Raw genomic sequence first — 15,546 nt, 5'->3', positions numbered from 1 at the left:
TTGCTAGAATATTGCTAAAAGCGGCGTAAATCCATACAAACTCACGCACGCAGTCCCGACTGCAAACTCCAAGCAGCGGCGCTGTAGGGAGCACATTTGCAATGAGTTGTCTCCCTTGATTATACGCTGCAGTCGAACATTGCACGGATTGTTTGAAAATAGCTGTCAGTTTCACATTCGATTTCATATATGGAATTCAGTAGGTATTTCTATGAATATTGCTTTGAATGTTTGTTGAAGTTGGGCTGTAGCTCATTTAGTTTCTGATGAACGTAAGGGAAATGGTCCTAAACCTGCATTAGGTCTAGAATATTTCAGAAACGGCTCACAGACAGTCTCCTTGGTCTAGCCTAATCGATAGAGCGTCTGCCCTGTAAAAGAGAGGTCAGTGGTTGGATTCCCTCAGTGCTTACCAAAAGATGGTGCTTTTTTCCCACTGCTTGGCGATTGACACTTAGGCCTGAAACAACGACTAGTCGGCTTGGAGTACTGTGTCTAAGTGTGGTATCAGGCCTATGTTACTCAGGAAACCACCAGAAAGCTTACAAACTATGGAATATGTATAGACTTTAAATAGAAATAGCTACCCAAATTACAAACAAAGACACAATCCCCATAAAGTTTGCGTCATAATTGTAAGAACACAGCATGTAACCATTTATAATGGTCTCCTTGATTTACGGTGTCTGTTCCACTGAAAATGTGCCAGGTTCCTATCATTACGATGCAAACTTTATGGGGATTGCATCAACCACAGATGTACTCATTAGGGCTGGGACGAGTCCAAATTTACTACCTGGGTACCCACCCCACTATTACCCGACCCTACCCGGGTACCCACTATAGGTCTCAGGAGATGTCTCAAAATGTCTGATTGGGAACATTTTTAGGATAGACCAGGCAAAACGTATTTAGATACATGTATTAAACCATCTGGTCATTCATACACTGAAGTTGAATTAAGTTATATCTTTATTCAACCATATGAAAAATCAGAAGGAATGGGTGCATAGTCAGAAAGAAATGCGAGCATTAGTGACTTGTCCTGTAACCATAGAGTTCTTGATAATTTTTGCCATTAAACAATATATTATGTGACTAACCACGGGTCCAGGTAGTCCTGTGTGTACCCGGGTCCTACTCAGTACCCACCCGGCCTGGGTACCCGAATTACCCGTCCCAGCCCTAGTACTCATCAACAAAGGTTCTGTGCACAAACTCAGCTGTCAATCAGCAGAAAGTGTGTAGGCTAGTTGCATTTGACAGCAAGAATATTGTTTCGATCTATCCAAGCTAATAGGTGAGTAAAATCTGTAAACTCTAAAGTGAAAGAAATGGCCTTTGCAACTTATCATAAACCTTTGAGTTTATTTGCCTGTACTTGTCTCTTTACATTTTCAATGGCTTTTAGTCTTAACATTTGGACAGATAGTAGCTGAGTTTACCAGAACCATGGACACTTAATAAATTCAACTAGACTTGGGCCTTCATAATGCTAAAATTGCAGACTGCATAATTATGGCTTTGTAACTTTCAATCTTATTAAACTTTCAGTGAAGCAGAAATGATTTTTTCTATTGCTATGTTACTCTCTTTGTCTTTTATTCCAGCCTAACAGAAGCATGTCAATCACAATGTGGTACATAGTAGTGGTCCTGTTGTCTACAGTTGTACAGCATTGCCACACTGAGGTCAGGCAGGATACAGACGACTGGATCGATCCATATGACATGGAGAACTTCAACCTTGACACTATGACGATGAAGGAGAAGCAAGAGGTAAGCTGAAGTTTGATTTGCAGTGATGATCAGTTATTTTATAGTTTCAGTATTTATTATATGTGTGTAATGTTCTCAACAAACTACTTGATGTGTCCTTGGGAAGTGTCATAAATGACATCTATTTTGTGATGATCAACTTTTATGTATTAAGATGAAACAACAATGTTTTTCATGTTGCCATGGGGATTCATTTTGATAATAGGTTTCAAGTACTTAAAGCATGTTGTAGGCAGGGTTCGACACTAACATAAGTCTCCTAGACTGAGATCAGTAAGAATCAGGACTAGTGACATTTCCTTGTGGACTACAATTTTTACCATAAGGTAGATGGCAACTCAGTAGCAAATCATTTTTGTGGACTAACGAAAATCAAATTAATTTCTGACCCTGGTAAGAGTTGAACTTGTTGTGGATAAAGTTTTGACAGTGAGTTATTAGTCCTTGAGTGGATGACAATTACAGGCAATCAGCCAGTTCACCCCCAATAACTTGATTTTAGTTTTAGCAGGTTGGTAGTCGTTGAGCAAGCATAAGGAGCGAAGTTTGAGATCTATTTTGCTCGTAATCACCAGTGGCGTTCCACACTGGGAAAGAAATATGCTTTTCTGATCTACTTCTAAATTGTGACATGTTTTAGTGTTTAATGACAACCCATCCTATTTCTGTGATTTTATCATTTCTCATCTTTAATGACATTTAATATAATACTGCCCTGTTTACATAAAGGGTGATAAACCGAAGCCGAAAAACCCCGATCAAGTTCAAAGACAGATTCCAAAGAAAGATGAATCAGTCACCCAAAAGACGGAGTCAGAAGCATCCAAGACAGTGGAGCAGGATGAGCTATCAAAGGGAGATAGTCCTGGCACCTGCGCCCAGGCAGCTTCTCCCTGTCCAGCATTGTTTAGGCAGTATGTCAAGTCACTGCTGTTTCACATCAAGGGAAAGGTAAAATGTAGTGTATTTGAGTGGGATGGGGGGAGGGAGATTGTTTTTTAACTGTTCCCCAGTTGTCATACGTTTTGAGCATGACAGGCAATGTTAACAATGATTCATGGAAGTGTTGCAAAATCAAGTCAGAAAGTACATTATAAACATGAGAAAAACTTCATTGACGTAATTTTACCAAAATTCGATGCCAGATTAGGATGAATAATTTAGAATAGATATGTATGATTTTTGTACTTCATCCAGTAATGCCCATTCCTGTGTATTGAGAAAAAGCCACCAACACACTGTGCTATTTTTTATGTGTCATTTCACAAGCATCTAGACTACTTTAACTTTAAAATGAATGTGCTCCTGTCCTGTTATAAGGTTGCCTTTGGTGTGGAGGACCTGAATATCCGAGTGAAGATCACAGCACCTGAGATAGAATACCTGGAACAGTACACCTCTTCATCCTCGGAACAGAGCTTTCACCGAGTCCACGAGATACTCAGCTCAATGGTGAAGCATGTGTTTGAGGTCTCAGACGATGATCCATCCATACGCAGATTGTGGATTGAGAATGTCATTGGGATGCAAGTTGAGAAGTTTGTTATGGTCAGTTGGTTATCAAGTTGACAAATACAGTAGCATTATAATGTGTTAATAGATGGTTCTTATTGTTACTGGGGCGGTTGGGTAGCCAAATCGTTAAAGCGTTTGCTTGTCACACCAAAATTGGTACAATGTTCCCTGCCGTGATATTGCTGGAATATTGCTAAAAAGCGGCACTCAATCTTATTGTTACCCTGCCTGATGTTTGGTATTTGCGGGGTCAAAATGATTTGCCTGAGTCTGGTAGCCATGCAACAAAAATGTTTAAACTGTGGTATATTTCAGTGGGCTAGCACTTTATGGCGGACATAAATCAGGACTTGTACAAACAGCTACATTCATACATGCATTCACATCGCTATTTAAGTGAAATAATCTTTAATATGATGATAAACCCCATTTCCCCATTAAGGGTGTTATGATTTGCCAGTCGTTGAATGTTCCTGTGTCAACGTAAGTTATAAATGCTATTTGCTGTCACATAAAATAAGACATGAAAAACGAATTGTAGATTGAATTGTCTTTTGTATTGTTAATGAACTTTAATGAAATTAATGCTGGAATTTGTGCTTTGGATCTTAAAGTCAAGGTCAGTATTGATAAAGTGAAAATCTTGTTTCCTCATGTTAACAGTATCTTCAGCATGTTCAGAACACCATTCACTTCATACACATCAAAGGTCTTTACTTTGATTTCATTGCATGACGTAATGGTTACAAATACTAATGTCCGAATGGAAAGAAGGGGTAGGCTAGTGGTTGTTGCATTTACTTGTCACCATGGATAGAAGGCGTTGGTAGGCTTGTGGTTGAGGCATTCACTTATCACATGGATAGAAGGGGTTGGTAGGCATGTGGTTGAGGCATTCACTTATCACATGGATAGGAGAGGTTGGTAGGCATGGTAGGCTTGTGGTTGTATCATTCACTTATCACCATGGATAGAAGGCGTTGGTAAGCTTGTGGTTGAGGCATTCACTTGTCACCATGGATAGAAGGGGTTGGTAGGCTAGTGGTTGAGGCATTCACTTGTCACCATGGATAGAAGGCGTTGGTAGGGTTTTGGTTGAGGCATTCACTCGTCACCATGGATAGAAGGGGTTGGTAGGCATGGTAGGCTTGTGGTTGTATCATTCACTTATCACCATGGATAGAAGGCATTGGTAGGCTTGTGGTAGAGGCATTCACTTGTCACCATGGATAGAAGGCGTTGGTAAGCTTGTGGTTGAGGCATTCACTTGTCACCATGGATAGAAGGGGTTGGTAGGCTAGTGGTTGGGGCATTCACTTGTCACCATGGATAGAAGGCGTTGGTAGGGTTGTGGTTGAGGCATTCACTTGTCACCATGGATAGAAGGGGTTGGTAGGCTAGTGGTTGAGGCATCCACTTGTCACCATGGATATAAGGGGTTGGTAGGGTAGTGGTTGAGGCATTCACTTGTCACCACGAATAGAAGGGGTTGGTAGGGTTGTGGTTGAGGCATTCACTTGTCACCATGAATAGAAGGGGTTGGTAGGGTTGTGGTTGAGGCATTCACTTGTCACAATGGATAGAAGGGGTTGGTAGGGTTGTGGTTGAGGCATTCACTTGTCACAATGGATAGAAGGGGTTGGTAGGCTAGTGGTTGAGGCATTCACTTGTCACCATGAATAGAAGGGGTTGGTAGGGTTGTGGTTGAGGCATTCACTTGTCACCATGAATAGAAGGGGTTGGTAGGGTTGTGGTTGAGGCATTCACTTATCACCATGGATAGAAGGCGATAGAATAGCGGTAATCTGACCGCGGGTTGCTGTTAATAAGTTGATAACGGTGAATTGTGGGATCTACCGATCACTTCGCATACGATTTTGCTGAAATTATTGTAAACATTATTATAATTATTGAATGATATTTTGAATATAATTAAAATATATTGCAAACATTAGTCCAGATAAGCAATGAATTTTTTTTTTTTACCAGATATTATTATAATAGGATTAAATTGCGTACTTCAGTTCGGATTTGTTGACAGGTATTTCCGGTGTTACGTGATCGCGGTGATTAGCTGATAATGTTTTCTGAGATGGGGAAAAACATTGTGTAATTGGAAAACTTGAGTTTATTGAAAATGTTTATTGTAAATTTGGGAGCCATGCTTTACCGCGCTCTATAACCGAGTTAGCGCTATATTGAAGGGCGCAATAACGAGGGAACACTGTATGTAAATCCATCCTCACTAACAGTTCAACAAAAAACAAGAACATTATTCTGAGGATTTCCTGCTGGTGAGTAATTAGATGAGCATCATATGCCATGTGTTACTATATAGATATGCTCATCAATGACATGATGGGGGTGTAGAAACCAGACCTGTATTACACCCCCTGCCGGACTGACATTGCCAGTCAATGCATTTTGAAGGGACGATCAATATCAGCCCGGGTGGTAAGTTATGTCCCTTGGTGCATCGTCTGCTCAGCTAGCTTTCCCTGACAATGTCTTCCAAACAAGGTGAACATGTTTTATGAACATACACAGAATTTAGAGATGTTTTATGAATGGATACATTTTACAACTTGTTATGGTATACGATAAAAAGGTTATAAGTTGGCAGTTTTCATATCATACCCCATATAAACCTGAGACCCCTATATCAGCCGATGTGAATACGGCCATATAGTAACCTCTAATTATTGCATACTATGATACAGGCAGTGTGCATGTATGTTACAGTTTGCTCTTCTGGCAGCTGCCTTGGTCACGACAATGCTGGTCGCTGCTCGTCTACACTTTTCATGGAAGAAGCTGTCTGTGAAACTTCTGTTTGTTTTGTTTGTCTTGAGTACAGTCTGGCAGTGGGTTGAACTTTACAAGGTGAGTTACTGAGGAATGTTGAAAACAATTCATAAACATTTTCTTAACAAATTTATTGGCTGATCACAACGGGGGCAACGGTACAGAAGGCCACGAAATAATATGTGTCTTGGTACTCTGGTCAGGAAATGAAACGTATCACCAGAATTACAAAAGATGGACTGAAATACATGTGTATTGTGGATGAGTGAAAAAATGGTGACTGTCTGTCTTGCTTGTCATGACCAACACTATAGTTAAATTACGTGTGTTTCAGATAGAAGAGGCAAAGCAACACATGGCAATCATGAATGAAATGCCAGAGGGATGTCGTAAGCGAGAGAAGAATGAGGGCTTAATGTCCACAGTTATGAGAACACTCTCTTCAAGTTTTACATTTGAGAAGGACGATTGTTTGAAGCACTATGAGCATCTCCTGATTGCCCCATTCTGGAGAGTTGCCCCCACTCAGGTACGTATGTAATGTACAGTGTTGCCCCATGCTAGAGGGTAGGTCTCAATGTGTGTAGGTGGTAGACCAGAATGCCCCCTGCTCGAGGGTAGCCCTCAATGTGTAGGTGGTAGACCAGATTGCCCCTGCTAGAGGGTAGCCCTCAATGTGAAGGTGGTAGACCAGATTGCCCCTGCTAGAGGGTAGCCCTCAATGATGTATGTAGGTGGTAGACCAGTTTTCCCCATGCTAGAGGGTAGCCCTCAATGATGTGTGTAGGTGGTAGACCAGATTGCCCCCTGCTAGAGGGTAGCCCTCAATGTGTAGGTGGTAGACTAGATTGCCCCCTGCTAGAGGGTAGCCCTCAATGATGTGTGTAGGTGGTAGACCAGATTGCCCCCTGCTAGAGGGTAGCCCTCAATGTGTAGGTGGTAGACTAGATTGCCCCCTGCTAGAGGGTAGCCCTCAATGATGTGTGTAGGTGGTAGACCAGATTGCCCCCTGCTAGAGGGTAGCCCTCAATGTGTAGGTGGTAGACTAGATTGCCCCCTGCTAGAGGGTAGCCCTCAATGATGTATGTAGGTGGTAGACCAGATTGCCCCCTGCTAGAGGGTAGCCCTCAATGTGTAGGTGGTAGACTAGATTGCCCCCTGCTAGAGGGTAGCCCTCAATGATGTGTGTAGGTGGTAGACCAGTTTTCCCCATGCTAGAGGGTAGCCCTCAATGTGTAGGTGGTAGACCAGATTGCCCCATACTAGAGGGTAGCCCTCAATGATGTGTGTAGGTGGTAGACCAGTTTTCCCCATGCTAGAGGGTAGCCCTCAATGTGTAGGTGGTAGACCAGATTGCCCCCTGCTAGAGGGTAGCCCTCAATGATGTGTGTAGGTGGTAGACCAGATTGCCCCCTGCTCGAGGGTAGCCCTCAATGTGTAGGTGGTAGACCAGATTGCCCCTGCTAGAGGGTAGCCCTCAATGTGTAGGTGGTAGACCAGATTGCCCCTGCTAGAGGGTAGCCCTCAATGTGTAGGTGGTAGACCAGATTGCCCCTGCTAGAGGGTAGCCCTCAATGATGTGTGTAGGTGGTAGACCAGTTTTCCCCATGCTAGAGGGTAGCCCTCAATGATGTGTGTAGGTGGTAGACCAGATTGCCCCAGGCTAGGGGGTAGCCGTCAATGTTTGCAATTGGTAGACCAGATTGTCCCATGCTTGAGTGTAGTCCTCAATGATGAATATAGGTGGTAGACTGGAAGAGTCATATTATATTCAACATTTTAATCTCTTAATTAATGTTTGTAGGAAGCTATATGAATGGATAGTCTAATACTCAATAGATCCAGCATTTATGGCAAATGAATATATCCCTTTTCGTTTACAGGCACTGTCAAGAACATTTATCCGTTTCTTTGTCAGCCCATTGCAAGACATTGGTGAGGCATTGCGAGAATTCTTGACAAGTTTACTGAAAGGTCTTCCAGTTCAGCTTTGGCCGGTGGCTTTAGGTGGAGTGGCCATCTTCTTCTTCCTCTTCCTGTTCATGTATTTTGGCTACAGAGTCAGGCTGCCATTTTGGCTTCTTTCCATTGAGCCAGGACAAAGGGAGGATAACTCTAGTGTTCACTTGGCCTTACAGGAACAAGGGAAAGAGGTATGTCTTCATCCAGCTCCATCCCACTGCTACTCTCTCAGTATATGGAGACACATTATAGCAAACCTTACTACAAGTCAAGCTACCTAATGGCACGTGTGTTATCAGACTTCCTTCCATCAATAACCTTTACTTTCATTGACATCTCTTTATATAAAACTACAAGGCCTATGGGGCCTTTGCATGAACGATCCAACCTGTGATGATACCAAAAACTGCCCACACTTCCAATCCAATTTAACAACAAGGCAGCCATGTTGAATATGTCATTTTGTGGCCATTGCTCTGCCATTTCAGCCTGTATCCTAGTGACAGTTGTATGGAGATGTATATGCAATGTCCATGAAATATAAATATAACTGAACTGCCATTCATAAAGGTGTTGAACCCTGCTCACAAACTCAAATGTGGTTCATAGTGAAAGAGATCCATTTTGAACTTCAGGTTGCTGTTATCAGTTTTGTTGTTCAGCCTATTTCTGTGTATAAGAATCTTTTGTTTGGAAGGTATGAATATTCATGTAGTTCCAAAGGGTGGCAGGTTGGTGGGGAAGGCTAGTGGTTGATGTGTTTGCTCGTCACGTCAAAAACCTGGGTTTGATACCCACTTTGGTACAATGTTTGAAACTGGTTTTTGGGCTCCCCTACTGTGATATTGCTGGAATATTGCTAAAAGCGGGGTAAAACCATACACGCTCACTCACCTAAAGGTTGGCATGTTTGAGTGCATGTATTATTGCCTTCATAGACAATGTAGAAAATAGAGAGTAAAAGGATTTTGACAGTAGGGACACTTGCAGTGTCGTAAGAGGCGGCTAACGGGATCAGGTGGTCAGACTCGCTGACTTGGTTGAGGCATATCATTGATCCCAATTGCGTGGATCGATGCTCATTATATCAATCACTTGATTGCCTGGTACAGACTTGATTATTTACAGACGGCCGTCATATAGCTGGAATATTGCTGAGTGCGGCGTTAAACAACAAACAAACAAACCAACCAGATGGACATTTGTTAATGCATATAAGTGTTTCCATTTCAGCTGAAAGCACTGAAAGAGGCCAACAACAGTAACTTGAAGCAGATCATGGATGTTTTGAATAAAGACCACCAAGCCCTGGAGCAGCAGTTAGCCAATCAGGAGCACATTCTGTCTTTGCCCAGTGTAAGGAAAATGTTGCAGGTGCCCCCTGACAAACAGGGGACAGAGGTGAGGGCAAGTCACTCGTACCCAATGATTGCTGGTGGTGATAGGAAGCCAGGTCGGACAGGAGTAGAGTGTCAAGAAGATCAAGCGTCTCGTGTGGCTGGTGGGCCTGAACCTATGGAACATTTTAATCAAACTGGAGACTCTGAGATGAAAGACGATGTTGATTCAAAACTGAAGCCTTCAGATACAGAATCATTTGAAGAAATCAATATTGACACCATTGGTCCAAGGGATAATTAATGATCAAAGCATCATTAATGACATTGTACATTGTACAAGTACTAAAGACTGAATTGATCTGACAGTCAATTAAATGAACTCGGGAAGCTGTCTCCTATCAATGAATGGAAATACAGATATCAGGCGTGAACTTGAATAGATGGAGCTTGAACTAGAAAACAGCTGCACCATCAGTCAGTCCAAGAATGGGCTCATTGAGAGGAGTCAAATCTCATCTGAAAGGACTACATCATCAATTATTTGAATATTTTCTCCCTATGAGTGAGCACATTTAAAATAATTTTCTTAAAACACAAGTGGTAATACCGTTTTTGGTACTGGCACTTTTGTTTTAACCAAGAAAACAATTATAAAGTAGAACTGCCTTGTGGGGATTCCTATGTGGAACTGGTCCCCAGTAACCTATGCTTGTTGTGAGACTAAACACATCAGATGGTCAGGCTCGGTGACTTGGCTGATTGCATGCATGTCATCTATCCGAATTGCATGGGTTTGTGCTCATCATGTGAATCACTGGAATGTCTGGCCCAGACTCAAATATTAACAGGCCACTATCGTATAGCTGTAATAGTGCTGAATGCGGGGCTAAAAAAAGTTCGGAAAATGGAAGGGTGTTCAGGCCTGGTCATTGTGCTTTGACAGATTGGATCATTGCTAATGGTTTCAGTCGGTGGTTTAGACTAAGCTACAAACTGATACTGCTGGCATATTGCTGAGTGTCAAACAACATATTCACTCATTTTTAAAAAACAAACAAAAAAACTTCAGTGATTACTTTGAGCATTGCTGGTTTGGTTAAAGAAAGAAGAAATTACTTCAGAAAAAGAGAGAATTAAAAGCAAAACAAAGACTTTGATAGAATTTCACAATGTGCAATACCGAGGCATCAGATCTGTGAGTCAAGAAAAGTAACACTAAAAAAACCTTAAGAATGTGGATATTTAGTTTGCCCTGGTTATGGAATTACTGGACAGGACATGTTGTGACTCATTGCTTTAGTCAACTGTACAGTGGGAAGAGGCAGCAATGATGCTTCTAGTGTGTAAATATTCAGTTGTGTCAATGTAATTAATGCTGGTTCAGTCACAAAACTGACCTTTTGTTATGGATGTAAACTTTTGACTCCAACTTTTAAACAAAAGTGCAGTTGACATTACTTTGATTGTCTTCCAATCTGTCTGTGATAAACACAGCTCCAGTCTATGCATCAACCATATCATGGACTATCACAGTGTCATAGGGTATATGGTACAAAATGCTGTCAAGATTTGGTTATATTTATATGTATGAACAGGCAGATATCAGTGAAGAAAAAAGTTGTGTTGTAACATATGTTACTTTTGCTGGTGCTATACAGTAAACTACGTTTATAATGAACATGCTTATAATGAACTGATGGATATAACGAAATTATGTTTTGGTCCCGTCCAATTGCTGTATATATGCTGTAGAAATGCTTATACATACATACATACATACATACATACATACATACATACATACATACATACATACATACATACATACATACATACATACATACATACATACATACATACATACATACATACATACACGTACTATGAATATGCTACCGGTAGTTGGCGACAACACACATAGCTTATATATAGCATATAAATATACATACACACTTACTATGAGTATACTACTGGTAGTTGGCGACAACACACATATCTTGTGACCTTCTGGAACTCTTCAACACAACCAAAATATTAAAAAAATATGAAGAGTTTCCAGCAGATCTTCAGTGTCCTGGCTCAGTGTACAAGTGTACATTATTGGTTTCCAAACACCCACCAAAATTTAATGTATTTTGACCAAACTTGGTATATGCATAGTCCATCTTAAAAAACATGTTAAGTTTGATTTACATATGCAATTCAATTCTGAAGACATGTTGAGTTCAATAAACAAAATCATCATTAGATGCTCTTTGATATACTGGAAGTTTGGTAAGGCGATTAACAAACGTTTTGTGTGGATGATACAATTAATATTTACACAGTTGCAATGTCATTACCTGGCATAGACTGCAATGAGACAGATATAGCCTATTGGGCTGATATGATACTATCATCTCCGTGGAAGATAAAATACCGTATAAAGTCTCTTAAACCTCTTTGACAACTTATTCTTCAACAAGGCGCCATGGAAGATACATTTCGATTTTACTTTAGACTTGGATTGTCAAATTCAGAAATTTTGATGTGCCTTGCAAATCTTAATGGGATTGTAATCAGTCTATGGACCCTCAAGAGCGTACAGAAGAGATGCAGTTTGTTTTGAAGATCAAGATATAGCAATATACCCAATATCACCCAAGATACTATTGGACACTTGAATATCTTCCTAAAGGTCCATACAACTGCGAACGTGTCCATGAACTCTGTGTGCTTCCTATGGAAGAAAATGGACGTGGTTAACCAGAATCACCAGAGGAGGCAGTTCTTTATGCGTGAGGAGATACTCCAAGGCATACAGCAACTGTTATCAACATTGTGATCAAGGAAATGATTTTCCAGCGGCAAGTTTACTTATTTATAGACTCAACAGGTACAATTTATTTTCTTATTACTGTTAAATAAGGGGGGCGGTCGGTAGTCGTAGTAAAACCATACTCACTCACTTAATGTTTAATAAGGAATCCATTTTTGCTAAAATTGAAAACAATATGAGTTTTTTCTTCTTTTTGTGAGAGAAATATTTCCACCACAAAAACAGACATGTTACGTGCCTTATAACATTTTTACTGCCAATACGCTATAATCCAAGGATGCGTTTTTTTCAGCAGTCGTTGGTCCCGTTTCATAAAGCCATCATAAGCTAAGATCGATCTTAAAACCTGAGGTTGAGCCAGCCCTTTCCCCAGCTCCACGCTTTGAAACGGTCCGGCCAAATAGCCTTGAGGGGTCTGGGGAAAAGGCAGAGCGATCTCGGATTGGTCAAGGATAACCTTAAAACTGACGGACGTCGATCTTAGCTCAGATTGATTTGTGGAACTTGACTCTGAACAAAATAACATTGTGTTATATTTTCAAAATAAAATATGTTCAATATACCCTGTCTTATTTGAGTGTAATACTTTGTTTGGTAAATCTCTTCAGGTCTTCAGTCATATAGACGCGTATGGAAAATTATGCAAAACCTCTCACAACCATGCCATCAATATCACATTTTAAAATTTACTAATGTTATCTGATGATGTTAGTTGGAGGCTCGATGATCAAGTCCATAGACTAAAATAATATGATATACTTTGCACAAAGGACTGGTATATGATACAGTATGATATATATATATACCATATCCTGACAACCATTTTATAATTGAAATTGAAATAAACTGGGTTTGGAAGGAAATGCATACTATTATTAGGTTTAGGAGGCGACTATGCTTGTAAGAGGCGACTAACGGGATCGGGTGGTCAGGCTCGCTGACTTGGTTGATGCATGTCATCGAATCCCAATTGCGTTGATTGAGGCTCATGATGTCAATCACTGGATTGTCTGGTCCAGACTTGATTATTTACAGACCACCGCCATATGGCTGGAATATTGCTGAGTGCGGCGTTAATCATCAAAAAAATCTATTTAAAAACTCAAATGTTTAGTGTCACTGTCACTAGCTTGAAACAAAATGTATACCTTTTAGTAATAGGAATATACATGTCAAGTCTTACTTCTTCACAGAACCATTAGTTTTGAAAACAATGCTTTGGGTTGACACGTGACATATATATACCATGGAAAGTACAGGAGGACCACGTCCAGTCTTACATAAAAAAATCTAGATCTAACGAGGTATAAGACACTTTCAGAAAATGGAACGTTAATCTCAATAAACCAATACCAGGCAATAAATTTGATATCTAGATCATCTAGGAGCATAGAACAAGTTTAGTGCAATTTCAAAACGTCAACTCGAGAGAAAACCCAATGTCAAATATCTGTCGGAATAGTTCCCATAAGGCGTTATAGGTAAAACAGTGAGATGATGACACCAGGTCTTAGCGAAAAGGATAACCATGTTGTGCTTTATCGGTAGCACCCTCCACACCTAAAATAATTGGTTTTAAGTGATTAATTCATAAAGTTTTCATCACTATGTTGCCTTTATATTCACTATGGAATCGGTTTCCACAGGTATTCCACATAGATTATCCTCCGGCGTTGACAATTTGAATATCAGCTATGCCTCGATTAGCCTCTTTACTGAAGGAAGAAGATATACATCTACAATGTGGATATGGGTTGTAGTGAACCTGCGGGCCTCAGTCGGTACTGGTGAAACAAAGGTGATACTGACCTTAAACACGGTGCAGCATTGCATACCATCCCAAATGTATATTTAACAGTTCTTTACTGCAGAGAAGATATTGAGTTCCCGGGAAGGATTCAGATCTATGACCCTGTTCAGTGCACTAGCCACTGCACCATCCCACCCTTTGTTTAATAAAAGATGCCCGAGGTGGTTCCCGAGCTCTCCCGAGCCTGACTCAGCTAGGACTCCGGAAGAGACTACATATATATACGAGTATCATACGAGTACGCTACGAGTGTGTTACGAGCCCCATAGGAGTCCAATAGGAGTTGCACACGAGCACAACGATATCGATACGAGCTGTACGAGTTTGGTAGGAGTATGGTACAACTTTGGTACGAGGTGGCAACAAGCTGCTAAATAATTTGGCGGGGATTTGTCACATGATTTAACATGGAGGCTCGTATAACTCGTTTTAGACTCGGTCAACTCGGCAATAAATTTTGCAGACGATCCTCATGCAAGTTCTGAACGAGCACCAAGAGGTCGCCACGAGGGTACTACGAGTAGGACGAGTGTGTTACGAGTTTGTTAGCGTAGACAATACATGTATTTCTAAAAAGACCAAGGAATTCTAGTATTATCAACATATAATTTCCAAAACCTTCCAGAACAACAAAAAGCAAACAACTACAAATTTTACAGTATTCTCATTCTCGAATAGTATTAATGCAAACTGAAAAATGCAAATTTTGTATTATTTGGTATTTAAAAGGTAAATACACCCCCATAAAATAGATAACGGATTGACATAAGGTTGAATCTGACCTGCCACATTGAAATGTGTAACGCATAGTCACTAACATACATTGGTGTTTTGATCAACTCTTTGTGAGCTGTTTCAAATTAAACAGGGACAATGTTGTCCTTGTTTACTTTGACACTACAACCAGTGGCCTCAAGTAGCATCAAGTAGATCATCGCTGTCCACACTGACATAGCCAGTGACTGCATCCTTGAATATAACAGTCCACCATAGATGTCAGCATCGTCTACATAGATGTAAGTATCGTCTATGTAGATGTAAGTATCGCCTACGTAGATGTAAGTATCGTCTTCGTTGATGAAAGCATGTGGTACTAACAGCATTTAGTGCTCAGATCTAAATGCCTTTAAGTCAGGCGTGTCACCGTTGTTATTATTACAGCTTCATCTTGTGCCTTCATACCTTTATAAAGTTTGTCTGCGTGCTGGTTTGCGTGGTGCCTTCGTCTTTGGACTAGATCCGGTCTAAGAGCATCGGTTTATAATTGCTGTCATCTTGTGGCTTGGCATTGGCTCACGCGGCGCTTGCTCTCCAGCTTTCAGACATACAAACTATGAGACAGGGATGGCTGAAGTTTTTTTTTGGTTTGTTTGTGTTTAACGCCTCACTCAGTAATATTCCAGCTATATGACGGCAGTCAAGCCTCGACCAGACAGTCCAGTGATTGACATCATGAGCATCATGCTATCCTGTAGCTGGTTACATTTCTGTTGGGGATAGGAGAAAATTATTGTTACT

General features: G+C 40.7%; 1 protein-coding gene across 1 annotated transcript; it reads left to right on the top strand.

Moving 5' to 3' along the window:
- The first annotated feature begins 86 nt into the window (after positions 1 to 86).
- LOC124134630 (chloride channel CLIC-like protein 1) lies at positions 87 to 12,780 on the top strand. Its single transcript, XM_046499565.2, has 8 exons — positions 87 to 199; positions 1,611 to 1,778; positions 2,508 to 2,729; positions 3,099 to 3,326; positions 6,036 to 6,176; positions 6,433 to 6,627; positions 7,982 to 8,251; positions 9,294 to 12,780. Exons 2-8 carry the CDS (start codon positions 1,623 to 1,625, stop codon positions 9,699 to 9,701), a joined length of 1,620 nt encoding a protein of 539 aa, XP_046355521.2. The 5' UTR covers positions 87 to 199; positions 1,611 to 1,622; the 3' UTR covers positions 9,702 to 12,780.
- The last annotated feature ends 2,766 nt before the right edge of the window (positions 12,781 to 15,546 follow it).

Source organism: Haliotis rufescens, unplaced genomic scaffold (assembly GCF_023055435.1).
Source record: "Haliotis rufescens isolate VD_foot unplaced genomic scaffold, xgHalRufe1.0.p SCAF_2, whole genome shotgun sequence".
Lineage (NCBI taxonomy): Eukaryota > Metazoa > Mollusca > Gastropoda > Lepetellida > Haliotidae > Haliotis > Haliotis rufescens.
This window is presented reverse-complemented; position numbering and strand designations above follow the sequence as displayed.

Coding starts and splice junctions, on each gene's coding strand:
- LOC124134630 (XM_046499565.2), top strand. CDS start 1,623: ATGTCAATCACAATGTGGTACATAGTAGTGGTCCTGTTGTCTACAGTT. Junction 6,177..6,432: donor AGTGGGTTGAACTTTACAAG/GTGAGTTACTGA, acceptor CGTGTGTTTCAG/ATAGAAGAGGCAAAGCAACA. Junction 6,628..7,981: donor GGAGAGTTGCCCCCACTCAG/GTACGTATGTAA, acceptor TTTCGTTTACAG/GCACTGTCAAGAACATTTAT.